We start from the raw sequence: 25,926 nt of genomic DNA, 5'->3' as shown, positions 1-25,926 counted from the left end.
GAATGTGGTTTTAAAACTAATGCTTATTGATGGACCCCGGGTTGTTATCTGATGACATTTAGAAGAAAACCACAGCCCCCCTTAAGGAGCTCCTGTTCATATATTTCTCCCCAGTTTTTCCAGGCTCCATTTTAAAAGAACATTTATACCTTTGATGTTCTATCTACATACAGCTCATATATTTTATGATCCATGTGTATTTTTAAACTGCTCAGTACCTTAATAGGCCTTTTTATTTCATCCTGAGAACTTAAGTGAAATACCAAAAAGTGAACTATGAACAATGTGAAATTTAAGGAAATTAAACAAATCCAGGAACTAAAGAGAGCGCAGGTGCGCTTCATTTTCCCAGGTGAAACTGGGTGGAACACAGGTGTATCCCGGTCAGCTGAACAGGCCCCTCTTCCTCTGTTGCCCCCCAAGCACCTGGCGGCTCACCTGTGGAAGCACAGCGAGGCCTTGGAGGCCCTGGAGAACGGGATCAAGAGCTCCCGGCGGCTGGAGAACTTCTGCAGAGACTTCGAGCTGCAGAAAGTGTGTTACCTACCGCTCAACACCTTCCTCCTGCGGCCACTGCACCGGCTCATGCACTACAAGCAGGTCCTGGAGCGGCTCTGCAAACACCACCCGCCGAGCCACGCCGACTTCAGGGATTGCCGAGGTGAGTGCCGGGAGCCTGTGCCACCTGGTGCCCATGTCACGGTTCAGACCGAGTGCTCCCAGACTGAGCCCAGCCAGGGAGAGGCCTCCCGGGGAGAGAGACCAGCCGATGCTGGGTCCCAGCTTTTCATCAGGGCAGGCGCTGCTTTTTATTCCTGATCTGGTGTTTGGTTACATCTTGATTTTCTTTTCTTTCTTTTCTTTTTTTTGCGATGGAGTCTCGCTCTGTTGCCCAGGCTGGAGTGCAATGGCGCAGTCTCGGCTCACTGCAACCTCCACCTCCCGGGTTCAAGCGATTCTCCTGCCTCAGCCTCTGGAGCAACTGAGATTACAGGCGCGGGCTGCCACGCCTGGCTAATTTTTGTATTTTTAGTAGAGACGGGGTTTCATCATATTGGTCAGGCTGGTCTCGAACTCCTGACCTCATGATCCACCCACCTTGACCTCCCAGAGTGCTGGGATTACAGGCGTGAGCCACCATGCCCAGCCACACCTTGACGGTAAAGAAGATGCTAATGATCATCATGACCCCTTTCTTCCTTTCCCTTTTGTGTGCGTTTTCTCCTTTCGTCCCCGGGTGGTTTTGTGCAAATATCCCTAGAGAAGCTCCGCTTACAGTTAGCCCTCACCCAGGAAGCTTGCTTCTACACATGGTTGAAACTCATCCCTCTACCATGGCCACAGAACATAGCTTGTAACAAATCCTGTTGCTCATTGCTGCCGGGCGTTTGTAATGTGCCTGACGCCATAAGAGGCACCTCTCCTGTATTAACTCTTCCCAAGCCTCAGGCACAGGTGAGTTCGTCTTACATGTGGGGACTACCGAGACTAGAGAGGTTAAGGAACCTGCCCAGTCACCCAGCTGGGAGGGAAATGATTTGGAACCTAAACCTAGAACCCATGGTCACAACCGTCCTGCCCTTCTATCTCATGGACAGTCCTACCCGCTTATGCTTGCTCAGCCCCAGGCCAGGTACCGTGTACCTGATACTGTGCCAATGCTCACACCGTTACTCCTTTAATGACCCCTTTAGATCAATTGCATTATCCCATTTTACAAATAGGGACGCTGAGACTCAGGGGAAGGGACTTGCAGGGTCACTCAGAAGTCAGACCCCCATTCCAGACCCTGCTTTTCCCCCAGGGCCACTCATGCTCTTCTGAACGGAAGTCGTTCTGTCTGGTGTCACGTGTGGTCTGTGAGTGTCTGCACTTCCTGACCTAGCCTTTAAGCATGCGGAGTTGGCCCTGCGTAGGTGGCTGTCGCACAGGTGGCCCGAATCTGCACACCCACTAGGAGGTCAAGGTCCTTATCTCTTGCCTGAAATGTCAGAAACACCTCCAGTTCTTTGGCCAAACGTGTCATCTTTTTAAAAATCCATCTTCTTATATTTTTGCTTAAAACCTGGGTGACAGCTGACTGCCTCAGGCTAAAATTGAAAGTCTTCGTGACCTGGCCTGGCCAGCTCTCACACCCCAGCTGTATTTGGTTAATACACTTTTATAAGGGACGTGTATTAACCAAACATCATATGTTCTCACTCATAAATGGGAGCTAAGCTATGAGAATGCAAAGCCATAGGAATGATACAATGGACTTTGGGGACTTGTGGGGAAAGGGTGGGAAGGGGGTGAGGGATAAACCTCTACTGGGCGTGTGAGGGAGAAGGAACAGTGTGGCCCCTGACCTCACAGGACCTGCTGGAGGGTCTGCAGGCAGGTACCTGGGCAGTGGCGACCCTGCACTAGGGCCATGAGAGACAAGTGGACGGTGCAGTTGGAGCCGGGGCATTGGCGGGTGTTGGGGGAATCTCAAAGGGAAATGGTGTCTAAGTTCAGAGCTAAAATGTAAATAGGAGTTTTCCTGGGTGAAGGCAGGGTGTGGAGAATAGAGTTAGAAACACCACCAGCTCAGGTTCAGAGGGGACAGAGACCGGAACATTGTCAAAAGCGTGCAGGGCACAGGGAGAGCCACAAAGTGAGGCTGCAACAGAAAGCAGGAGCCACATCCCACTGCACCCCCTGGATCCTGCAAACCCGTAACCTAACAGCAGAAGCTGAACAGGAAGCGTTTTAAGGAGGAAAACAGTGATATTAGGCTTATTCTAGAAAAATCATTGTTAATATCTAGAATATATGGCAGACTCCTACAAATTAGTTGTTAAAAAAGGCAACGCAATATGTAGACGACAAAGTAATTAAGACAGTGACAGTTCACAGAAGGGGAACACAAGTGCCTCCTGACATGGTTTGTTGTTGACCATCTCTCTTTAAAACAAACCATGCTGGCCAAGGGTGGTGGCTCACACCTGTAATCCCAGCACTTTGGGAGGCCAAGACAGGAGGATCATTGGAGGCTGGGAGTTCAAGAGCAGCCTGGGCAACATAGTGAGAGCCCGTCTCTACAAAAAAATTTTAAAATTACGAGCATGCACCTATAGTACCAGCTACTCAGGAGGCTGAGGTGGGAGGATCGCTTGAGCCCAGGAGTTGGAGGCTGCAGTGAGCTATGATCGCACCACAGCCCAGGCGACAAATCTAGACCCAGTCTCTAAAAACAAAAACCATGCTGCCTCTTGCCTCCACACCTTGGCGCATTCCGTTCCTTCTGCTTAGACTCCTGGCCACCACCTCCTTGGCCTTTCCTGGCCAGCTCTCTCTCGTCCTTTAAGCCTCAGCTTGTGCCTGGCACCTGATGTTAAGCTGACCTCCTGTCCGCCTTGTCCTGTCACACTGGCATTGCCTGTGTGTTGGCCGAGCCTGGAGGAAAGGACCCAGGGCCTCTCCTGGCTCTGAGGACTGCTCAGATCTAGCGCCCATGGGGGTGAGAGCAGTGTGGTTTTGCAGGCACTGTCCTTGGTGGACTCACCAGTTTCATTCTGCTATTTCTCTAAACAGTACCCAATGGAGATAGGCTATCCTTGAGGATTGAGGAAGAAAGTGCTAGCTAGCTTAAAGCATGAGGTGGCAGCACTGTAGGAGCCTAGATTTCCAGAGCTGGAGGGATACTGAGTGCCAAGGGCTGTTCCCAGCACACCCCTGCCCATGAGCACTGGGGGCCAGGGTGCCATCATTCCATCATTTTCCTCTAAGAACCCCGTCACTTCCCCCCAGCCTTGCCACTGAGCACTGGGTGCCAAGTAAATGTTTATTGGACCAAACTGGGTGGTAATATCTTAAGATCAAGCGAGGCCTGGGATTTGTCACTATGGCTGAGACCGCATTCTCTGATGAGCCTGGGAGAATTTAACTTGCATCCTTGGGGGAAAAAACAAGAAAACTAAATGCTTGCCTTCCAACACGGAAATGCTGGGGGAAGTGGTCAAAGAGGTATTTAGTGTTCTGAAGCCTGAAGTTCAGTCAACAAGTATTTCTCGCTTTTCTTGACCAAAGTACCCAAGCTTGTCAGCCGCTGGGGACTTGCGTGCCACCCAAGCTTGTATTAATCAGGCACTAGCTCCTTTTAAATACAGGATGCCCACCAGTATAGGGGAGCTATGCCTCTATTAAAAAATAAAGGCCTGATGCGGTGGCTCGTGCCTGTAATTGCAGCACTTTGGGAGGCCAAGGCATGTCGATCGCCTGAGGTCAGGAGTTCGAGACCAGCCTAACCAACATGATGAAACCTTTTCTCTACTAAAAATACAAAATTAGCCGGGCGTGGTGGTATGCACCTGTAATCCCAGCTACTTGGGAGGCTGAGGCAGGACAATCACTTGAACCTGGGAGGCAGAGTTTGCAGTGAGCTGAGATTGTGCCATTGCACTCCAGCCTAGGCAACAAGAGCAAAACTCTGTCTCAAACAAATAATAATAAAAAAATTCAAATTCTGCAGCAATTCTTCGCAACCATCTTGACAAACAGTGTAATTTCTACACAAGGCAGAACTGGGGTGTGGGGGAATGTTAGTTACCTGGAGTGATACTGACACTTCACAATATCAATTACACCTCCTCTCAAAGAGATGCTGACTTTGCTCCAGATTTTTCTATGGCCTCTTTGTGCTCACTGTGCCTTGTTCTTTCCGAGTAACAGGAGGGAAAAGAAAAGTCTCTACCCAGGGACAAAATTCAAGGCAGTCTTCTTCCCCCGTGTCTTTCCCCTCTAAGCCAACAAGTCCGTCTCATTGAAGGACAGCAGTACACCACGTAGCCATGCACGGGTCACTTACAGTTTCAAGATGCTAAAGTGAAGCAAATAAATTCAGAAAATGCACTATCAATTTTTGTTATAGAGAAATAACACTGTTTTCGCTCAAAAGATACCTTTGAATACTATGCAAGGACTGGAGTGATTTCCCTGCAGCGTTGAGCTGACAGCTGCTAGGGGAAGACCCCTGCCTGCCTTTCCCGCTGCAGACTGTGTGTCTTTCCTTCACAGCTGCTTTGGCAGAGATCACGGAGATGGTGGCACAGCTCCACGGTACGATGATCAAGATGGAGAATTTCCAGAAGCTGCACGAACTCAAGAAAGATTTGATTGGCATTGACAATCTTGTGGTCCCAGGAAGGGTAAGCAGCAGTGGCCTCACAATGCACTGCAGGGGGGAGCAGAAAGGAGGCATCGGAGGGACTTACGTTTGAACCTTTTGAATAGAGACACTTGCAAGGCAAAATGTCCTCTTTCCATCCGCCTGGGAGACAACTGGAAAAACACGGCGGTGTCGTTAGTTCGGCATCATCACGTTCGGAGGAGATAGAGCAATCCTCTGACCTCGTGTTCTGTTTTTCTCTTTACAGGGTGATTCGCTTCTTTACCTTTTCCCTACCATATCCCACAGAAGATTTCAGATTGCTTATTTCATTTTTTTTAAATGTGCATAAATGAAAATGGAAAATTTAAAAAAAAAAGAATTAGGTAAATAGTAATAAAGCCAGAAAGTTAGTGCATTAAATTATGCTAGGAATTCCCATGCAGGTATGAAGTGTTTTTTTAAAACTCAATCTTCTATATATAATTTAATTTCAGTTCAAAATTAAAATACCAAATCTTAGCTGGAAAGCAGTTCCAGGAGAGATGCAAGTTCACTGACACTGTCGCCTTCCCCTCCCCAGCCCCTGCCTGAGACACAGGTCTTTGCCACCGAACATGGCTTCCTACACACACTCCTTCCAGGCCAGTGCCAATGTGGAGGACAGGAACAAAGCCTGCCTTCTCCACTTCCCTTCCTAGGAAGCCATCACCACCCAGGAATCAAACATATTATTCAGTTGCTACATCTCATCAAATCTCTCTCTGGGATCTTTACCCTGTGGCACTCCCATTTCAAACCCTACGTCACCCAGGTCAAGAGACAACTCACTGTAGCTGCTCTGATCTGCTGCGGGCCTGCCTGACCCTGCAGGCCAGGATCCAGCATCTCAGGGACTTTTAGTCTTTTCCGACAGGCAGCTGCCCTGGAACCTTTATATCTGTAACTCAGGGCAGGGGAGGGAAGCTCTCCGTGTACTGGAGCATTTCTGTCAGGAAGCCTCATTACAAAACTGACCAGAAGCCACGTTGTGAGAGATTGTCAGAAGAGTGGGCCGGGCGCGGTGGCTCAAGCCTGTAATCCCAGCACTTTGGGAGGCCGAAACGGGTGGATCACGAGGTCAGGAGATCAAAACCATCCTGGCTAACACAGTGAAACCCCGTCTCTACTAAAAAGTACAAAAAACTAGCCGGACGAGGTGGTGGGCACCTGTAGTCCCAGCTACTCGGGAGGCTGAGGCAGGAGAATGGCGTGAACCCGGGAGGCGGAGTTTGCAGTGAGCCGAGATCCGGCCGCTGCACTCCAGCCTGGGTGACAGAGCGAGACTCCGCCTCACAAAAAAAAAAAAAAAAAAAAAAAAAGAGCGATGCGGTTAAGCACTGGCAGAAATTAGAGCTGGGATTGCCTCAGCTCTGCTGGTGAGAAGATCCTGCCGGGCCTTGGCACGTAATGACCTTATTTACCCATCCACACAGAACCCTCAGAAAGCCCTGCTGAATCGATGTAATTTTCTCTCAGCTTTGAAAGGTGTAAAATACTTAGCATATCATGCTACACGGTGAAGAGACCACTGATAAAGAATTCCTTATTTTGAGGAAATACTTTCCACTGCAATGGAGAGAGCCTTGGATTGGAGGAGGCGGCCCTGGGTTCAAAGTCTCGCTCTACCAGAACCCGGGGCGGCAGGGGACCATGGAACATGGAGACCATAGCCTCTCCTTCACAGGTCATTAAGATCAAATGAGATGTGCTATGTGAAAATGACACAATACATATGAATTATCTTCCTTTTCCCTACCTACATTTAATTGAAGAGATGAAACGTACACGTAGTTTAGTGGCATTAATTACATTCCACAGCACAATGGAAAGCATTTTGCTCTGTCACACACTGGCTGACCAGGTGATCGTGAGCAAGTTTCTTAATCATTTGCCCCTCAGTCTCCTTATCTGAAACATGGGAATAATGATATTGAAGGTGCAGGCTCACGTCTGGAGCTCCTGTAATCACTCAGTGTCGCAGGTGATCAGTGACTATCTGAGGCTGGCAGTGCAGGTGGTAAGAAGCATTTACTAAGACGGTTATAGATAAAGGCAGGCTTATTAGAGAAGTAGGAAAATATATTGCCAGAAAGCAACAACAAGAGAGGAAGTGACTGCAAGGAGACAAAGGCTTGCTGGGGACTTTCATCAGATGGTGTCTGTGCTGTGTGCCAGCAAGGGCTTTGTGCAGTATGATAACGCCACGGCTGCAGCGAACTCACTTGCGTTTTTCTATCAGCAAGGGTCTGGTGATAGCTGGGTGCAGGAAGATGGTGAATTATCTGTGCAGGAGGGCTGTGTCCTGGACCATGAAGAAAGGCAGACCTGTATAGCTTCTCTGCTTTGTCTTTTTGCTTTCTCTTGGTCCCACCAGCCTGGCTCCTTGTCCCTTCTTAGGACTCCATACTTAGGACATGCCAGGCACATCCCGTGTGCTCCAGAGAGGAGGCCATTGTATTAGTAAAGGTGAAGATGGAATTGGGTGTTCCTTCCTAAGTTCAGATGATCCCCCGATTCTTTCGCTCATCAGCCTGCCTCACATCCACTCATTGTTTCGAGTCAACCCAGGGCAGAATGGGAAGGTGGGACGGCAGACCCCTGAGGGAGCACGTTCTGGAAGTCCATGGTGGTGATGATGGGGCTACCTTGTAAATGCGCGAAGGCCACGCAGGCTCCGTGTTTCGCGGATTCCACCACAATTGAAAAATGATCATTTGTTTGTTTTTCAAGTGCTTGCACCCCTGCAATCCATGCCCTCAAGAGTGTACAGCCCGGGGAGGATGTCACTCGGGATGCAGAGGTGCCTTGGACACATCTGCCTCTCACTCCTTTATCCTCGATGCAGTTCCTGCTCATTGAGAAGCAGGGTTTTAAATCATGGAGAAGCTTCCTTCAGCCACAGTGCTCCCATGTGGCCTCTCCGTCCTCAAGGGTCCCTTCCTGCCACTTTTTATAGCCTCCTTCTTTGAGAACTGCTTGGGGTCCTTCTAATCTCCCTCACCGTGGGGAGCCCTGGGGATCCTGGGGTTACGCATATGGTCCTCAGAGAGGCCCCGGCACTCTTGAACCCGACCGTCAGTATCCTTTGTTGGGGCAGCTGACGGTGGTACCGCCCTGTACCTTCCTGGGAGGGAGACAGGGGATCCCTAGAGAGGGTTTAGCACAGCACCTGGGGCAGAGCAAGTGTGCAGTGAATCGCAGCTGAGTGCCGTAACTTCCACCATGCAGGGGACCCAGGTGGGAGGAAGCCAGCAGGTTTGCACGCTCGCAGTCCGTCCTCGGGGTCTGCACACTCACAGCCCTCAGGGGCTACAAAGTCAACCCTCAGGGTCTGCACACTGGCCATCAGCCCTTGGGGTCTGCGTGCTCGCGGCCAGCCCTCCGGTCTGTCTCCCCTGCAGGAGTTCATCCGCCTGGGCAGCCTCAGCAAGCTCTCGGGGAAGGGGCTCCAGCAGCGCATGTTCTTCCTGGTGAGTGGAGAGAGAGGTTCGTCCTCACAAGGATCGTGTCACCTGGCCAAGCAAGGCCCCCGAGGGGGGGACCTGGGGTGGAGGAGGAGCAGCCAGAGGTGCCCAGGCCCGAGTTGTTGAGGACAGTAAAGGCACAGTTGAGGACAGTTGATGAGGACAGTGAAGGCTGGGGGCAGGCCTGCTGTCCACAGGGGGTCTCACTTCCACACACTTCTGGTTCCTCTAGTTCAACGACGTCCTGCTGTACACGAGCCGGGGGCTGACGGCCTCCAATCAGTTGAAAGTCCACGGGCAGCTCCCGCTCTATGGCATGACGGTGAGTACGGCGCAGGCCTGAGGCCAGGGCCTGTCCTCGGGGGCCGCGGGCACTGCTGACCCGGTGATGAGGAGGGGAAGGGAGAGACTGGATAGGAAGGGAGAGGGTGGCCAGTGTCACCTTGGTTACGAGACCTGGGCTCAAAGACCATCGAAGACCATGCAACCCTTTAACCTAAAAGATCGAGCCTTCTAGGGCTTCTCTAGTGGGGCTCTGGGGATACGGCTCCTTCTCCTGCACACGGGATGTGCGGGTCCCTTCCTTATAGAATCGAGTGAAGGGGCAAGCTGATGAGGCCGTCTGGCATGAACTCGCCTCCCACCGCCTGCGCCTGGCCCCAGGGGCCCCGACAGTCCTCGCCACACGCAAGAATGACAGCGCCCCCTCCCTGGCACTGGGCCGGCCGCCTCATCCTCCCCCGAGTTGGCTTGGGGTTGCCTCCTGTCCCCCTTGGCAGGCAGGTGTACAGGGCGCCTGGGCCTGGGATGTGGCCCTGGCTGGTGCCCACGCTGTCCTCCGGGGTTGGAGAGAGGGAAGTTTGTGGGCTCTGCCAGAAACATTCAGCGCGCTGCGATCTTCCTGTCGCCTTTCCGATTTTGGTTTTTCCAACTCAGAGTGCCTCCTCCCTCTGCAGGGCTCTGGGTCTCCTGAGCCCGGCTCAGTGGCACCCCTCCTTTTCTGAGTTGCCCGGCTGCCAGCTCATGGATGTTTGGAAGTGCATCACGTCCCTCACAGTGACGTTATCTTCTCTTGCCCACAGATTGAGGAAAGCGAAGACGAGTGGGGGGTGCCCCACTGCCTGACCCTCCGGGGCCAGCGGCAGTCCATCATCGTGGCCGCCAGGTAACTCGGGAGCCCGCCCCTTGCCTGTTTCAACCCTTTGACGTGCTGTGGCCTGAACACCTGACGTGTCTCTGTCTCCAGTTCTCGGTCTGAGATGGAGAAGTGGGTTGAGGACATCCAGATGGCCATTGACCTGGCAGAGAAGAGCAGCAGCCCCGCCCCCGAGTTCCTGGCCAGCAGCCCCCCTGACAACAGTGAGTGTGGCCAGGGCAGCCTGCCCATGCTGGGGTCTGGTTCATGGAGGGACGGCATTTTTGCATCTAAAGCCACCCCATCGGGTAGGCCTCACATCTGTGGTCTACATTTGTGTTTAAAGCCAAAGAGCAAGACAGTTCTTTTTCCTAAAACACCTGCAAACAGCGTGAGGGAGCTGGGAAGTTTCCTTTTCTGGGGCAGCATTTACCCTTGTCACACGGAGAGAACACCAGGCTGTCCACACCCAGAGGGAGGGCTGCACTCCACACACACGGGAGGGGCCGGGCTCCAGGGTCCGTCCCCCTTCAGTGGGGGCCTCATTAGATTCTGGTTAGGTACCACAGGGTGTGACTGCTGTGAGCCCCCAACCTTCCAGCACCTCAGAGGGTATCAGGAAGGGGTGCTGGGAGGAAAGATCAGAAGTGCTGCCTTTTGCCCCATCCTGTAGAGTCCCCTGATGAAGCCACCGCGGCTGACCAGGAGTCAGAGGATGACCTGAGCGCCTCGCGCACGTCGCTGGAGCGCCAGGCCCCGCACCGTGGCAACACAATGGTGCACGTGTGCTGGCACCGCAACACCAGCGTCTCCATGGTGGACTTTAGCATCGCAGTGGAGGTACGCGGGGGCAGGGCAGCTCTGGTTCCCAGCTTGTGCTGGTCCAAGCAGAACCCAGGCAAACTTCTGGGCCAGGGCCTTGAGGGAGGCTGGCACCATGGGTGGCCCCACCCACCCATGGTGGCTAAGCAGGGAAGGATCAACGCTGGACCCCCTTTGGAGCCTGCTGGAGGTATCCTGTAGGTGGCATGGAGTGGGCGCCAACCTCCCGCAAATGCAATCATGTCTCTTGGTGCTCATCAGTCCCTGTTGCCGTCCATAAGATCATTTTCTCTCATTCTTCACCTGTTTTTTTTGCCTCTCATGCAGTTAGCCTAGAACACAGGTGCCCAGGGCACAGCTACTGGACAGTTCCATGGCTGTCACATCCTGAACCACCCACAGGAATCGGGTGCATGGGCGGGAGGAGAGTCTGCATGATGGCAAGCAGGTGCCAGCCAAAGCCAGTGTCCTGGTTCCTGAAAGAACCCAGGGAGAAGGGGACACAGGCTCTGAGAGCCATCCCTGTGGAGGGGTAGAAAGGGGGTGATCCCTCTCCTCCCCATCATGAGGGTCATGGCAGACACTCCTGTGACAAAAGACAGGCTAACAAGGGAAAAGCATGACCAGTTTATTTCATCGTCATTTGACATGACATGGGAGCCTTCAGAATGAAGACTCAGGGGTCTGGCGAACAGTCGTTTGTACGCTTCGGTTGGGTGAAGAGCGGGTGGCCGAGTGGAGCTGATGGGACAGGCTGAGAGCTAATGCCGGAGGGTGAAAGGAGCCCAGCAGGGCCCCTCCGGGTTCACTTGGCCTCTCTGATGATGGGACAGGCTGAGAGCTAATGCCGGAGGGTGAAAGGAGCCCAGCGGGCCCCCTCTGGGTTCACTTGGCCTCTCTGAGCAGCATTCCTTGCTGCCGGGTGTGGGGTGGGACCCTTTCCGCAGTGGGCGTCTTAGACCCTCTTCTCACACAAGGTGGGCCGGGGAGTGAGTTTATAGCCAGCTCTGACACAGAACGGTGGGGAACGGTTAGAGTCACCGTTTTTGGTTTTGTGGCTGGCTTTGGCCAGGGGAGGTTCTGGTTTCAATGACCCGCCTTAAGGAAGAGGAATTCTAGTTTCTGTGGCCTGCCTGGGGGAGGAAAGGGGCGAGGCAGGAGGTGCTCAGGGAGGCCTGGCTTCTGAGCCTTTCACTTCAGGGTATTATTTTCTGATCCTACCACCTGAAAGCTGGCTTTGAAGATGGCGTCTCTCCCAGATCATGAATCCTTTCCTAACACCCATTCCCTAAACATTCTTCAGTCCAGGCCCATAGCTGTGTTTCAGAACACTTCAGACCCATGAAGGTCTAAAACAAGAAAGCTTTCTTCATCTCTCACTGGCAGTGGACCCTGCCCTGAGCTGGGGCGAGGCCATCCATCATTGTGATTGTGTTCTATGTGAATGCCCACGTTTCACTGCGGAGCCTCTGCCCCCGCGCCCTCAGCGGGGCTGCTGCAGTAGAGGCAGGACTCACCTTCTAAAATGCAGAAAGTCCAGTTCCCACACGGGCCTGGTCCAAACAGTGTCACGTAAGAGACTATGGCCGGGACAGGAGTTTGCTGCTCTTGGAACCAACAGCAGCAGGGATGAGCCAGCAGTGCTTCGTGGAGGGTCTCGAGGGAGTCTTGGAATTTATTCCCTGGAAACGACCTTCCCCATTGCTCAGACCTGCCTTTATTGAGTTTCCTGCTACAAGCCAGTGTTTCTAAGCCCAGGCCTGCTTCTGAAGACATCCTCAAGGGGACACATCCGAGGTGCAGGCCCTGGCTCCCCCATGGGCACAGCCCAGCTGGCCCCACACACAAGGCTTTGTCCCACAGGGTTCCCCTGAGTGTGCAGGTGTGAATATTCCCTCCCCGGGCCGCCCTTCTGCCTCCTGACAGCCCGAGTGTGAAGAGCGCTAAACGTTCTTCCCCAGCTTCACACCTCCACCAGGCCTGCGCAAAGCTTGCGGGTCTGAGCTTCTCCCAGGGCATGGGGATTATGACAGCAGAAAAGGAGAGCCCCAGGCAGAGGAGCAGGGAAGAACCCGTGATAGTCTCATGGGAAAAGAGGCCCACCAGCTCTCACCTGTGGGTGTGTGTCTGAAACGAAGCCAGTCAATGTGTGGCACCACCACTGGGGAGGAACTGTCCTGACCTTGCTTCATTCTGACCTCAGCAATGTGTGCAACTCTGAAGGCCTATTTGTCATAGGCCTCAAAGCTTTTTAAATACCTGGAGGAACCCAGGCCGTTCAACAAGGCAGGAAATACCCAAGTGGGATCCAGGTGGCCAGAGCCACCTGCAGCCCAGTTCTTTTGGGTTACAAATCTACATGGTCGCAGCCTTCCGTGTGCATGATCAGGTCAAGGCACTGGGTCAGGGGCAGACTGGCCCCCGGCCAGATCTAGCCCCAGCCTGATGGCTTACAGCCTGTGAACAAGGAATGGGTTTACCATTTTTTTAATGGCTGGTAAATAATGTCTTCAGTTTTGCCCCTTGGCCTGCAGTATCTGCCGTCCGCCTTTTGAGGAAAAGTTTGCTGACCCTAGCAGAGCAGGAGAGTGAGCCACCGGCCAGTGGGGTTTCAAGGTGGCAGTGACCACCCAGTACAGTCAGGGACCTGGCTGCTCTATCACTTTGCAGATGTCCATCCTTGCCAGAAAGCCCCCTCCCAAGGCGTGTGGCGTCAATCTGGTGTCAGTGGCAGGCGGCCCTCGCGTGCCAGACGCTAAATGCTCGCTGACTTGCAGATGAGCCGTCCCCAGGGCCTCCACCCTGCATGACAGAGGACGAAGCAGCTCCATCTCCTCCTGACTTGACAGCCTCCTCTCCACAGTCCTGTAACCAGCCTCTCTTCCAGTTCCGCTCCCATCTGACTCATGCAGGCACACGTGAGGAAGGGGCGTATCTGGGGACAGTGTGGACTCAATGGCCTCTGCTAAAAGTTGTGGGCAAGCCAGCAGGTCTGGGGGCTCCCACGGGAGGGTCAGATGTTGGGATGGCCAGAGGGCTGCCCAGCCCGTGGGCACTAGAGCCAGTGAAGGGCCAGAAGCAAAGCAATGCAAGTTGTCTTGTAAGGCTGGAGTGGCGAGACGGGGGACAGCAGGGCAGTTCTTCAGCAGACGGAGTGCAGACAGGACTGGGAGGAGGGAAGGGGCACTGAGGCCAGGGAGTGGCGGGCACGGGGGTTATACTTGTTCCCCGTGGCATCCCACAGCACCCTTAGACTGGGTGAGGCCACAGAAACATCTCTAACAGTGCCAGAAACCCGAAGTCCAAAATCAAGCTGCTGGCAGGTGGGTTCCTTCAGGGGGCCTTGAGGGACAATGGCCCCGCCTCTGACAGCGTCTGGTGGCTGCGGCAGTTCTCTCCTCGGGGGTCCCTGGCTCTACCCATGTCGCAGGGCTCCGGTCTGCCATGTCACCAACTGTCCTCCCTGCATCTGTGCTCAAATGTCCTCTTCTAAGGACATGGCTCACGTTAGGCTTAGGGCTCATCCTAGTGACCTGACCTCGATTGCATCTGCAGAGACCCTGTGTCCATATGAGGCCACCATCGGTTTGAATTTGAGCTTGTCTTGTTGGGGGGTGCATTCAACCCACAGCAGGGTCCGAGGGGATGAGGGCCAAGAAGGGAGAGAAGCAAAGGCCCCAGTGGAGGGCCACGAGGAGACAGGGCAGGCTGGTCTGGTTCTGGACGAGGATGTTGACCCTCTCATGAAGGCAGTGAATGGAGACAGGTCTGAGAGCCACCAGCATGGCCTCGGCCTCCCGAGTGCAGGACAGGAGAGTCGCGGCGTGCAGGGCCTGTAACATGCTGGAGGCCAGGATGGACCCAATGCGGGGCGGCAGGAGGCTCGGCCGCTGGGTGCCGGGGAGCAAGGAAGGGCCGCTGGATGTGCCTATTGATGATGTTTCCAGAGGCTACCAGAATGGCCAGGCAGAAGCTAGAGAGCTCTAAGGAAGTTGCTGTGGAAACAAATGGGCCCAGACTGTGATGGGTGACATGTGTGAACCCCAGTGTGGGCTGGCTGTGAAAATTGTGATTCAGTATGAAAATACGAAAGGGGAGTGTGCCACTCTCCTTGCCCCATGGTGCGTGGCCCAAGATGCCACACGGGCATCAGCCCAGCCCAGGCGCCACCAGGACCTTCTGGGAACCCGGAGCCTTGCATTTTCTTGTTCCCTTCTGCCATTGAGGGAGGAGGATGGAGGGCTGGGGCTGCCTGCCTGGCCTGGAACCCCCTTTTCCCCCATCTGCAGGGTCCCTCTCATTCCGCCAACAGAGGGGGCCTCCACATCCTGCAGCCCCTCATGGACCCACTGTCGGTGTCCATCTCTCCCACTGGACCCTGAGCAACTGGAGGGTAGGGACACCAGACTGTTTGATCCCAGCACAGAAGCTTAGTGACAGGGGCACCCAGAGACGTGGAATGAGGCAGACTCAGAAGTCCGTTTGTGTGTGTGTGTGTGTGGTAAAATAGCTATACCACAATATTAGCCAACTATTTTTACATGAGCAATTCAGTGGCATTAAGTGCCTTTACAAGGTGGTGCAACTGCTTTGAGTATCTGCTGGTGATGTCACTTGCAAGGCGACCAAATGAGCCATCAGTGTGTCAGGCCTGCTGAGGGTTGTTTGGGGGTAGCATGGGCACAGGTGCCTGTCCCTGCCCCCAGCTAGGCTGCAGTGCATCCTAACAATGCTCCAGGGGCTGGGCCAGCTGGGAGCCTGGAGGTGGGCAGGGTTGCAGCTGCCTCCTGGGCCACTAGAGGGCATATGTGAGCCGCGCACCAGCACCCCAGGCCCCACTTCCTGCGCAGGGTGCCCGGCACCTCAAAATGAGTGCTGCTGCTCCGAGCTTGAGACGGATCGTTGCCTCTTTTCAGCTTCCACCTGCTGGCGGCACGTGGGGTCCTGCACCCCCATTTCTGCCTCGGTGTCACAGGGCCCACTCCCTCCCCGCCACGTGTCTCTTCTCCTCAGGACACCACTCCCGTTGGATTTAGGGCCCACCCTACCCCAGTGTGATCTCATCTTCACTAGTTACCCTGCAACAAGCTTATTTCCAAATAAGCCTGCATTCTAAGGTACTGGTGGTCAGGACCTCAGCGTGTCTTTTGGGGGGACACGGCCCCCAAGATGCCCCACAGCCAATGACAAGGGGAAGTGATGAGATCAGGGTCCCGGGACCTGCCAAGTCTCCCCACACACTGGGGAGCAGCGAGGCCTCATCCTTCAGTCGTGGACATGCCCTAGCCCAGGGCCCTGGTGCAGGGGGAGCTGCTCTCCGCACCCAACTGGGGCAGGTGCCCACCGTGCTTCTCACAGGCCTCCTTGCCTTTCAGAATCAGTTGTCTGGGAACCTGCTGAGGAAATTCAAAAACAGCAATGGGTGGCAGAAGCTGTGGGTGGTGTTCACAAACTTCTGCCTGTTCTTCTACAAGTCACACCAGGTAAGTGCCACACACAGGGTGGGTGGCAGCATGAGGTGAGGGGGCCGCCCTCCTCTGGAAGGACTCAGGCCTCTTGAGCTCCAGCCAGGTGTCACAGGGATGACAGGGATGCTGGCGGGGGGCCCCCGTCCACCTGAGGCCCTCAGCTCTGGGAAAGGCTGATATCCACTGAAGGACCACTTCCGCCCTAGGAAGGGCCACCTATCTTCTGGCGGGACAAGGGACAGGGGTTGGCTTTATCCACAGCTCAGTCCTGCTGGGGACTTGCCACCTGGGCCGTCATGTCCAGGCCAACACTGGCTCCCATGATCCCTTCCAGGCCCACGCCTGAGGGTGGCGCTGTCTGGGCTCCCGGAGTCCCTGCCCGACGTGGAGCAGCAGCCAGGCCCAGCAGCAGAAGCTGCCCCCGAAAAGCCATTTTGTTTCCCCTTTCCAGGACAATCATCCCCTCGCCAGCCTGCCTCTGCTCGGCTACTCGCTCACCATCCCCTCCGAGTCCGAGAACATCCACAAAGACTACGTGTTCAAGCTGCACTTCAAGTCCCACGTCTACTACTTCAGGGCGGAAAGCGAGTACACGTTTGAAAGGTAGCTGCCCCCTTCCCAGGCACAGGGCTCTGCTCCCAAGTCAGCGAGTGAGATGGCCCCACACTTCCCTGCCAACTGCAGTGTTTAGACCTGGGGTCCCACTGTCTGACACCAGCAGGCGATTCTGTTGTCATGGCAGAAAGTGGGGTCCTGACTTCCCTGGGCCTTTACCCTGCACAGCGTTGGCTGAGGCCCTAGACATCTTGCTTGGAGATCTCTGATGTGTGTGTACGGGACTATGAAGCTAAGCCCCAGTGGGTGCCGCTACACCAGCCTCAGAGGCCCAGCTTTACCCACCCAGGCCCAGTGGAAGCCTTTCATGACAAAATCCAAACTGCACCTCGGACTCCGCAGTCTGTGGCTGCAGCAGTACTAGTCACGCTGCTCCTGCCAGGGTTATGGCAGAAATGCTGTTTCAGGTCAAAGGACCGTATGAGGTATGAGGAAGGAAAAACGCTTCAGGGTTATTAGTGAGACTGCCTACATGGTGTAATGGGACCCAGGGACCACAGACTTCATTTAACCAAGAAATAAATGGAAGCGAAATAGAGTCAGACCTAAGGCTGTTCTGAGCCACCCGCTGGAGGGAGGGAGGTCCTCAGGCTGCAGACCAGACAGGGCAGTCCCCAATTCAGGGACTGCTGGCCACATTGTGGGACAGAACAGCAGTTTGATCCCTCACTGATGCTGAACTCCCAGGGATTTTTAAAGCAGCGGGGCCAATTATGCGCACTTCCCGGTAAATTCTATGGAAATAGCACAATGCTTTAAAACTCCTGTGATATCCAAAGGTAAGCACTTCCTAAGCAGCACCACCAGAAAAAGGAACCTAGAGGAGAACCCTTCTCAAATCTGATCCTGGACTGAAAAACTTAGCTTGAGGGATTGAGCGCGAGAGCTGGGTTTAACCAAGTTGGGATTTTGTTATTATCGTGGCAAAGGACCCAGCCTTGCAGTCCAGATCCTGAAAGGCCTGGGACCAGGCCAGGTAATCTGGGGAGTCCGTCCTGCATCGTGTAGGATGTTCAGCGGCATCCCTAGCCTCCACCCACTAGATGCCCTCAGCAACCCCTCAGTTGGGACATCTAAAAATGTCTCCAGACCTTACCAAATGGGACAGCATCACACCCATTTGAGAATCACTGGTATAGAGCAAATACACAAACATATAAAATGGAGATTCAGGCGTGGTGGTGCAGGCTTGTAGTCCCAACTCCAGTATGAGTGACAGCCAGACCCTGTCTCAAAGGGGGAAGCTTCCACTAAGCAGGATGGGACACGCCCCGCCATTCTCTGCAGCGTCCATGAAAACAGGAGGTAGCGTTCTCCCCAACAGCCGAGGCCACCTCACTCCTAACTGCTCCAGTGGAGTGGGCAGTGTCACCTCAGCAAGGTATTTACAGCTCCGTATTAAGTGAGTGCCCAGGCCAGTGGGTCTCCACTGTACAGAACGCCTGGGTGTGGGCGCTCCCTTGCTCTCCTGCTGAAATGGCAGATTGCCAACAAGGCGCCCTGACTTCACCCTGTGTTTCTGTAAGCGATGCCCACCGAAGTGTCATGAGTCCGTCCAAACAAAAAAAAAGCTAACGGACGTTCCCGTGTTGCAGGTGGATGGAAGTGATTCGCAGTGCCACCAGCTCTGCCTCGCGGGCCCACGTATTGAGTCACAAAGAGTCTCTCGTGTATTGATGGCCGGACACACTCGTTTCCGCAGTGGCTGCTTTCCTGGAAGACGTTTCCTTTCTTCTGTTATTAATGAAGCCTGGTAAAATTAACACCTGTCTGAAAATCAAAAACATGGCTTCCCAGCAGCTCTCCTGTCTCCACAGCCACGTTTTTTAACCCCGTTCTCTCAGCATCTGAATGAACAGCGCTCCCACCTCCAGTCCTGGCATCCGCTGGGGGCGCTGTTCTTTAGCTAGTGCCAGTATTAAAACATTGTCATTACGAGAGTGCCAAATGACATCCTCCCTCCACCCTGCCCCTGAAAAAACACACACACATCCGTTCAACACAAGACAGGGCAAGTGTTTTTTTTTTTTTCCTAAAAAAGAAACTTTTGTTATTTTCACCTATTGGCTGCTGCATTTTACAAAGTGGATTTCCTGGTGTTTGCAATACCCTCGGTGCAGCCTTAGGCAAATGAGATCATTTTCAGATTTCGTTTTTTTCAGTCTTTCTACTTTTGTAATGATAGGAAATTAGTAGGACTCACTTCTCTGATTAATAAGCAATTTGCAGCACACCGCGTTCCACTGCGGGGTTTCACGCTCACCTGAAAACACCCGTTCCCGACCGACTTCTTGGTGCAAGTTGACCAAATCGTTTTAAGTGGTAACTCTTTCCAAACCGTAGCAGGGTTGTTTTCTGTTAAGAGAAGCCGAGATCCAGTGCAATACCTGGACTGTCACCGTCCTGTGAGTGGTGTACACAATGGGAAGATGATAAGCCGTGTTTTGCTGTGTGTCACAAGCATGAAAACCTGTATGTCATTGATCAGGGCCATTTGTGGTATGTTCCGTGATGAGCGTTTAGTGAGCGTGCTGGCTGCAGAGCACTATGAAATCATGGTACGTAGTCCCCGGCACCTGTCGTTATTCCTATATCCTCCTGCAACTGTGGTTTGAAACTGCGCATTCTCTAGTAGTATATATCGTGCCTGTCTTCAAAAACATTTACCTTTTTATACTCATTCCCCCCAGGCATGGGGTAGTGTCTGTGAGTCAGACTGCACAGGGAACATGGTTTCCAACGGCTCGGGCCCCTACTCGGGAAACATCTGTCTGTTCTCGACGGTGATGGGGTGGCTGCCATTCCCTTGGTTTTCCTAAGCCCTTCTACTCGGGAAACATCTGTCTGTTCTCGACGGTGATGGGGTGGCTGCCATTCCCTTGGTTTTCCTAAGCCCTTTCTAACAAGAGTCTCAAGCTGAGGCGACGGCCGATTCAACCCAGTTCTTTCCAGTGCCCCGCACCATGGCACCTGCCCACCTGAGAACCAGGAACACGCCCTCTCTGTGGAGCTCGGACTGGTGTACCTGGAAACGGCAACTTGCAAACAGACAAAGAGCCTGACGTGTGTTAATCATTTGCCTTACAAGATGTACCAGACGGTTTCCAGTACTAACAAAGGGAATAAAAATACCTCACGCCACAATCCAGCATATTGACGTTTTAAGGCAAAACCACCAACTTTGTAGTCTTCATTTTCTGTGTGGTGTGTGTGGGGAGGGGGGAAGGGGACACTCCAGCAAGGGTTTCTAAAGCTCCCATATTATCGGGCTCCCTCCAGAAGTCACTGGTCACTCATTCCTGGAGACTTGGGGACAAGGCAGTCTCCTCAGCTATTTATTTCTGAATGATTCCAAACTACTTTGCTGGATGGACACTGGTGGTTCTGACCTGTGACCAGCACCTCTGCTTCCGGTGTGCCCTCAGGAAAATACTAGTGTGGTTAACAGTCCACTCCCAAGCTGCCAGGGACAGATGGAGTTTTGAGACATGCTACATACAAGACACACAATGACGCAGATACTCGTTTTCTTGAGCTTTATTGGCCCCTGCATCATACAGTCCCTGTGCTTAAGAACATGCCCTATTAGGTCACTCTGCCTTTGCTGACATATTTTAGAGCAGAAATACAGAAGCTGTTTTTAAAGGAAGGAAATATAAAAAAATGCTTATAAATTGACCGTGTTTTGCCAAAGGAAAGGTACAAAATGCTACATACAGAACCAAACCAGCCACTTCACAGGAGCAACTCAGGAATAAAATTTTTGGATAAGGAAGGCAGATACACTTCCAAGAAAATCAGAACCCAGCAGAAGGCGGCCAGGGCATCCCAAACGACACTGGTGTCCACCTCGCTGGTAGCAGCCACCTAGCCCACAGCCCTCGTCTCCCAGAGGCAGAGGCTGAGCACCTCCCCAGGCTGCAGGCTCCGGATAGCTGAGCCAGGAGCAGCTCAGGGCTGGCACTGGCGAGGCTATTTGTGACAGTAAACCCATCTCAAAGGCTGGGCCCATGGGTCTGGCTACAGACCAGCGGCAGTTGATGCTGAGGCAGGTTCCAGTTGTAGCCCCGGTGCCTGGGCTCTCTGTTAATGCAGGCCTGCAAGTGGCTACATAAAGGCCAGCTTCCTTGGCTAAGATGCCCTTAAAAACTTTGGAGCTGATGTTGTGTGTCAACAGAAAGTAACAGCCCAGGAGACAGTGTACAGAGGCGAGCTTTCTAACTCCATCAAACCCCATCTCCCCCGACAGGAAATGCTGCCAATCAACTCGGTGCTGCCAAAGATTCACTTGTTGCTCCACTGGGGAAGGAGCTCAGTAGGATTAGTCTGGCGACTGCAGAGACTCCCCGTTCATACCAATATTCTTCATTAGAACCCAGTCCCTCGAGCAGCACAACCACTGTTACTAGCATGAGACTGGCTTCAGTGTTAAAAACTGTGATGTCACTGTCCATTTGTAAATGTGAAGAACTCTGTGAATCAGAGAGTCTGCCCCGGCTCACTTAAAAATCAGGTAACGGCACACCCTCGAGAACACAGACCCATCTGTGATTCTCTCACAAAGACAAAACTCACCTTGGGCTTATGCCGCCTGCCTCACGTAAGGAAACAGTTCCCCACACAGAATATTCCCTGGAAATACAAAATCAAATCTTCCCCAATTTTATTATTGCAGATAACAATCTTGTGCAGAGTAATAAGTACAGTAAGAATTAGCAACACAGTTCTATTTCCCCTAACCAAAATATATCCCTTATAGAAATTAAGAGTTCAACCCAAATCCACTTCTAATAAAACACCTCAATCTTAGAGCTTAAAAACCAGACTGCACTAGCAAACTGACACAATAACCCACTCAAGCATCTGTAGCTCAGGGCTCTGTCCCCTCCCTGTACTTAGAGGCCACTAGACCAGCGGATAGCTGAGCTACATCCCCAAGCTTACCCACTAACTTCCTTGCTTCCAAAAATCCTCACTCCACAAGAACTGGCACACCCACGGGAGATGTCAATCATCAGCTTCAACAAACATAAAAGAATGCTTCACGTACCAGTCAACAACTGCTGCAGGAACTCCCCCATTCCAGAAATGCAGAGATTTTCCCCCTCGCCAAGCAAGGCCCCACAGCAAACCAAGAAAAACAGACACACTAGCTGCCTGGCTAGCAAGCACAGGCCCCTCTCAGAGAAGCAAAATAACCCTTAAGGTCCCCAGCAACTGCCACAGCAATCGCACAGATCAGCAACCTCCAACCGCATCAGCTCAGTGAGCAAGTGTGCCAGCTGTCCAGGGCGCTCACCTGGGGACTTCTCCCTGGAGTCTTCCAAGGTGTCTCGTCACACACGCACAGCCACGAGTACACACGCACAGCCACACGTACATTGCAGGTGCCCTGTCCTCTGAAGAGTCACATTTCAAGGAGTATGCAAAATAAGCGTGTTATAAAATTTATTCGTGTAAGCATTCAGACACTTTTAGGTGGGAAAGATAATATGCAGAATCCACTACAAGGTGCAACAGAAAGTCATATTGGAAAGGACGGTACATCTGGCGCAGACCAGCAGTGGCACGATTCCAAACAAATGTCAGACGAGAGCGCTTCATGGGGAGAAACTGAAAATAATAATTTAAAGCTTCATGAGGCAAGATATGTTCCAATTTAAAACACTAAGAAATAGTACCATCGATGAAAAAGGAAATCAAGAACCTCTTAAGTGTACCAAAAGGGGCGCAGGGCAAACGAGGAAAATTTGCATTTGTTGAGGTACAAATAGGAGTGAGTGTTCTGTAAGAGAGGGGCATTAATTATTATTAATGACAAACCCTGCAAATACAAAATAAAACCCAAATCACTGGTCACAGAATTCAAAATGTACATGTAATAAAGGCAAGGCAATAGACTCAAGTGATGGCCTGTCGAATATTTACTCCACTGACGCTATCTACAGAAGCACTTGGCCAGTTTGTACACAGTGATTCCTTATGCACGCCGAAAGGGTTTCCGTAAAAATGACACTATATACAAATCTGTACACCCATCCACCAGAGCGATTCTCCAGCTCCCAGAGGGAGCTATCAACTTAAAGCAGGATTCCTGAGGTTTCATGTCTTTAGTTGCCTTATCATAATCCCAAATATGCATTTCAGGGTTTTTGTGTTTAAAGACACTTTCCTTGAATATGTGCACTATGGTTAAAATTAAAAACCAAAGTAATAAAATAAAATAAAATGATCGCTGGAAGGAGCTGACCCTCCCCACCCATCTGAGAGACTTCAGCTGGCTGTGGCACAGCGAGGACTGTGCGTGTCCCTGGACGGGCGCCCGGCGTTGGGGTGGCCCCCAGTGGCGCACCTCTTCAGTGGAGTCAGCGAAGGCTCTCGTTGACTTTTTAAAAGAAGGAGGATGAAGAAGGAAAAAAGGAAAAACAAAACCCCAAATGCCAAAGGAATTTCAGTGGGATGAAGTTCCTCCACCACTTAGAGAATATCTAGGGAAAAAGAGAGAGAGAGAAGTGAATACATGTCATTTCTCATCCCTGTGCAGAAATTCTCATAGTAACCAAAATCTTAGTTTTCATAGGAAATTCCAAGTCATACAAAAATAACTGGAGCAAATATCAATGGGTAAGTCTAATTTTAAACAAATGCATATCAAGATTGAGAAGATCATGATTCTCACACAAAAACTCCAGAGCATGTCACAAAAACCTAGAATGGGTTCAGCCTCTCTGGAGAGATGTGAATAAAACAGGAAATGATATCTTTTTACTTATGATCAATTGTTAAAAAGTGAAAGTTGATCCATACACGATGACACAGTAAGATTCCAAGGATGCATATACATTCCCCATGTGAGGGCAGGAAACCCATTTTGGCTATAAAAATAGTGATGTAGTCCAAGAATCTATTTCCTAGAACTGCTTCCAAAATACAGTCCAAAGCAGGAACAACCCGTCCGCACAAAAATGTCTCTTGGGATTTTTGTAATTACACTAATTTGGAAACAACTCTGATGCCCACCAGTACAGAATCAGGTAAGTAAATTATACAAACTGAAATAACACAGACTAAAATTGGTAATTATCTGTATCTACGTATATATATAAAAGCAATATTAAAAATATGTACAAGTTTAAAAGTACACACAAAACTACAGGTTGGGCATCCCTTATCTGAAATGCTTCTCGCTTTGCATCTGGGAATATCTGCATTATACTTACCAGTGTGCATCCCCAAATCCAACATCTGACATGGCCCAGAGAGCAGTTCCTTTGAGCCTCACGCTGGTGCTCAAAAAGTTTCAGATTGGGGATTTGGGCTATTCAACCTGTGTATGTGTGCTATATAAGTATAGTTTACATGCACAACTTCTGTATCCTAAATAAGTACTATAGAAATTCTAAAAAATCTTATCTGCACTATAAGGTAGAGAATTCAGTAAGTTTATAACCTGGGATGACAACAGAAGGCAATGCACCCAAAGATGATGATGAGATCTGGGCTACGGTGGTGGGATCATGGGTAATTTCTGTGTCTTCCAAAAATTCTACAAGATTGTCTCTAGAATACAAAAAAGGGTGAGGATGGGGTCCCCTCGTGACCACGATTCCCTCAACCATTTTACAGCAGACTCCAAGTCACAGGTCCGGGAGAGATGGCTGAGGACGTATTTGATGAGGCTAATCTCAAACGTTCCCATCTAGGGCTCCTCTTTTAAGGCATTTGAAATACTTGGCACCCTCCCAGAGAACGAATGGTTACATAAGGTCCTCCCAAAAGCACGTGTTAGCCACGGAGCCTAAGACTCAGTTATAAAGAAGTACAAATGACTAATCACAGGATGAGTTGATGTCACACAAAAGAATCCAAACATTAATTCCAGCTGAGACAGAAATAAGTACCATAGAAATTCCAAAAAATGGATCCATACGTGACAACACAGTAAGCTCTGAAAATGCTTCAGACGAGAGGCAGCTCTCAGTTTTCCTACAGTCATCCACTGAAATACCGTGTTCGGAGCAAAACTGGCAGGAAGTCTAAGCCATGGCCCCGTGGTTTTGGCAGCCAGCAGAGGTGAACCCTCAGTGGGAGCTTCAGGAGCAGGGAAGGGAGAAGTGGGCGCCACAGCCAAGCCTGCAGGGAGACGATAAGTACCCCAAGGGGCAGGTCGTCTGAGGATAGAGGAGGAAAGAGGGGCACTCATCACAGACAAAGGCAAGAGAGCACCGACTCGGCCTCCCCTGTGCGTCACTGCAAAGTAAAGTTTTAAACACAACACAGACATCAGGTAGCCACAGACCCGCACAAGGGTAAAGAGGGTCATCCCCAGCCACGATGCCGTGAGCACGTGCAATGTGCTGCCTGTGAATGGACATGCGCTGAGTGTAAAGGACACATCAATTCCAAAGACGGTCCCCCAGAAATGTAAAATATCTTATTGATGATTGTTGGTATTCATGTTGAAATAATACTTTGGATCTGACAGGTTAAAAATGTATTGTTAAAAGTAATTTCACTTCTTTTGCTTTTAAAATATGGCTATGAGAAAATGTAAAATTCTTTTTTTGTTGGGTTTTTAGAGTCAGGGTCTCACTCTGTTGCCCAGCCTGGAGTGCGGAGGTGATCACAGCCGTAGCCTCGAACTCCTCGGCTTGAGAAATTCTACAGCCTCAGCCTCCCAAGTAGCTAGGACCACAGGTACAAGCCACCATACCTGGCTAAATTTTTTTTTTTTTTTTTTTGGGTAGAGACAGGGTCTTGCTATTTTGCCCAGGCTAGTCTCAAACACTTAGGCCTCAAGCGACCCTCCTGCCCAGCTGGGCCTCCCAAAGCATTGGGATTACAGGCGTGAGCCACCACATCCAGCAGAAAACGTAAAATTCTGCATGTGGCCCCCACTGTACTTCTACTGGCCAGCACTGGTACAGATCAACTTGCCTTAACAACTGAAAGAAGAGGAACAGAGCCGGGCGCGGTGGCTCAAGCCTGTAATCCCAGCACTTTGGGAGGCCGAGACGGGCGGATCACGAGGTCAGGAGATCGAGACCATCCTGGCTAATACGGTGAAACCCCGTCTCTACTAAAAAATACAAAAAACTAGCCGGGCGACGAGGCGGGCGCCTGTAGTCCCAGCTACTCGGGAGGCTGAGACAGGAGAATGGCGTGAACCCGGGAGGCGGAGCTCGCAGTGAGCTGAGAGCCGGCCCCTGCCCTCCAGCCTGGGCGGCTGAGCAAGACTCCGTCTCAAAA

General features: G+C 51.8%; 2 protein-coding genes across 10 annotated transcripts in view; one reads left to right on the top strand and one right to left on the bottom strand.

Annotated features, from left to right (window-relative positions):
* The window catches only part of FARP1 (FERM, ARH/RhoGEF and pleckstrin domain protein 1), a 328,142-nt gene extending 308,321 nt beyond the window's left edge, over nt 1-19,821 (top strand). The window contains exons 18-27 of the mRNA XM_017862101.1: nt 424-661; nt 5,041-5,171; nt 8,575-8,643; nt 8,870-8,959; nt 9,720-9,802; nt 9,884-9,996; nt 10,446-10,612; nt 15,970-16,077; nt 16,514-16,665; nt 18,273-19,821. Coding sequence (XP_017717590.1) covers nt 424-661; nt 5,041-5,171; nt 8,575-8,643; nt 8,870-8,959; nt 9,720-9,802; nt 9,884-9,996; nt 10,446-10,612; nt 15,970-16,077; nt 16,514-16,665; nt 18,273-18,354 — 1,233 coding nt within the window. The 3' untranslated portion in view covers nt 18,355-19,821. The remainder of the gene's footprint in view (nt 1-423; nt 662-5,040; nt 5,172-8,574; nt 8,644-8,869; nt 8,960-9,719; nt 9,803-9,883; nt 9,997-10,445; nt 10,613-15,969; nt 16,078-16,513; nt 16,666-18,272) is intronic.
* Nucleotides 12,034-25,926, bottom strand: part of STK24 (serine/threonine kinase 24) — a 143,496-nt gene continuing 129,603 nt past the window's right edge. For 6 of the 9 annotated variants that reach the window (XM_017862110.1, XM_017862116.1, XM_017862138.1 and 3 more), the window contains one exon: nt 23,172-24,237. In XM_017862110.1, coding sequence (XP_017717599.1) covers nt 24,096-24,237 — 142 coding nt within the window. In that variant the 3' untranslated portion in view covers nt 23,172-24,095. The other 3 variants (XM_017862124.1, XM_017862131.1, XM_017862118.1) reach the window with 3 other exon arrangements.

The sequence above is a fragment of the Rhinopithecus bieti genome, unplaced genomic scaffold, assembly GCF_001698545.2.
Source record: "Rhinopithecus bieti isolate Rb0 unplaced genomic scaffold, ASM169854v2 scaffold_2254, whole genome shotgun sequence".
In the NCBI taxonomy this organism is placed as follows: domain Eukaryota; kingdom Metazoa; phylum Chordata; class Mammalia; order Primates; family Cercopithecidae; genus Rhinopithecus; species Rhinopithecus bieti.
The sequence above is the reverse complement of the archived record's forward strand: the minus strand, read 5'-3'. Positions and strand labels throughout refer to the sequence as shown.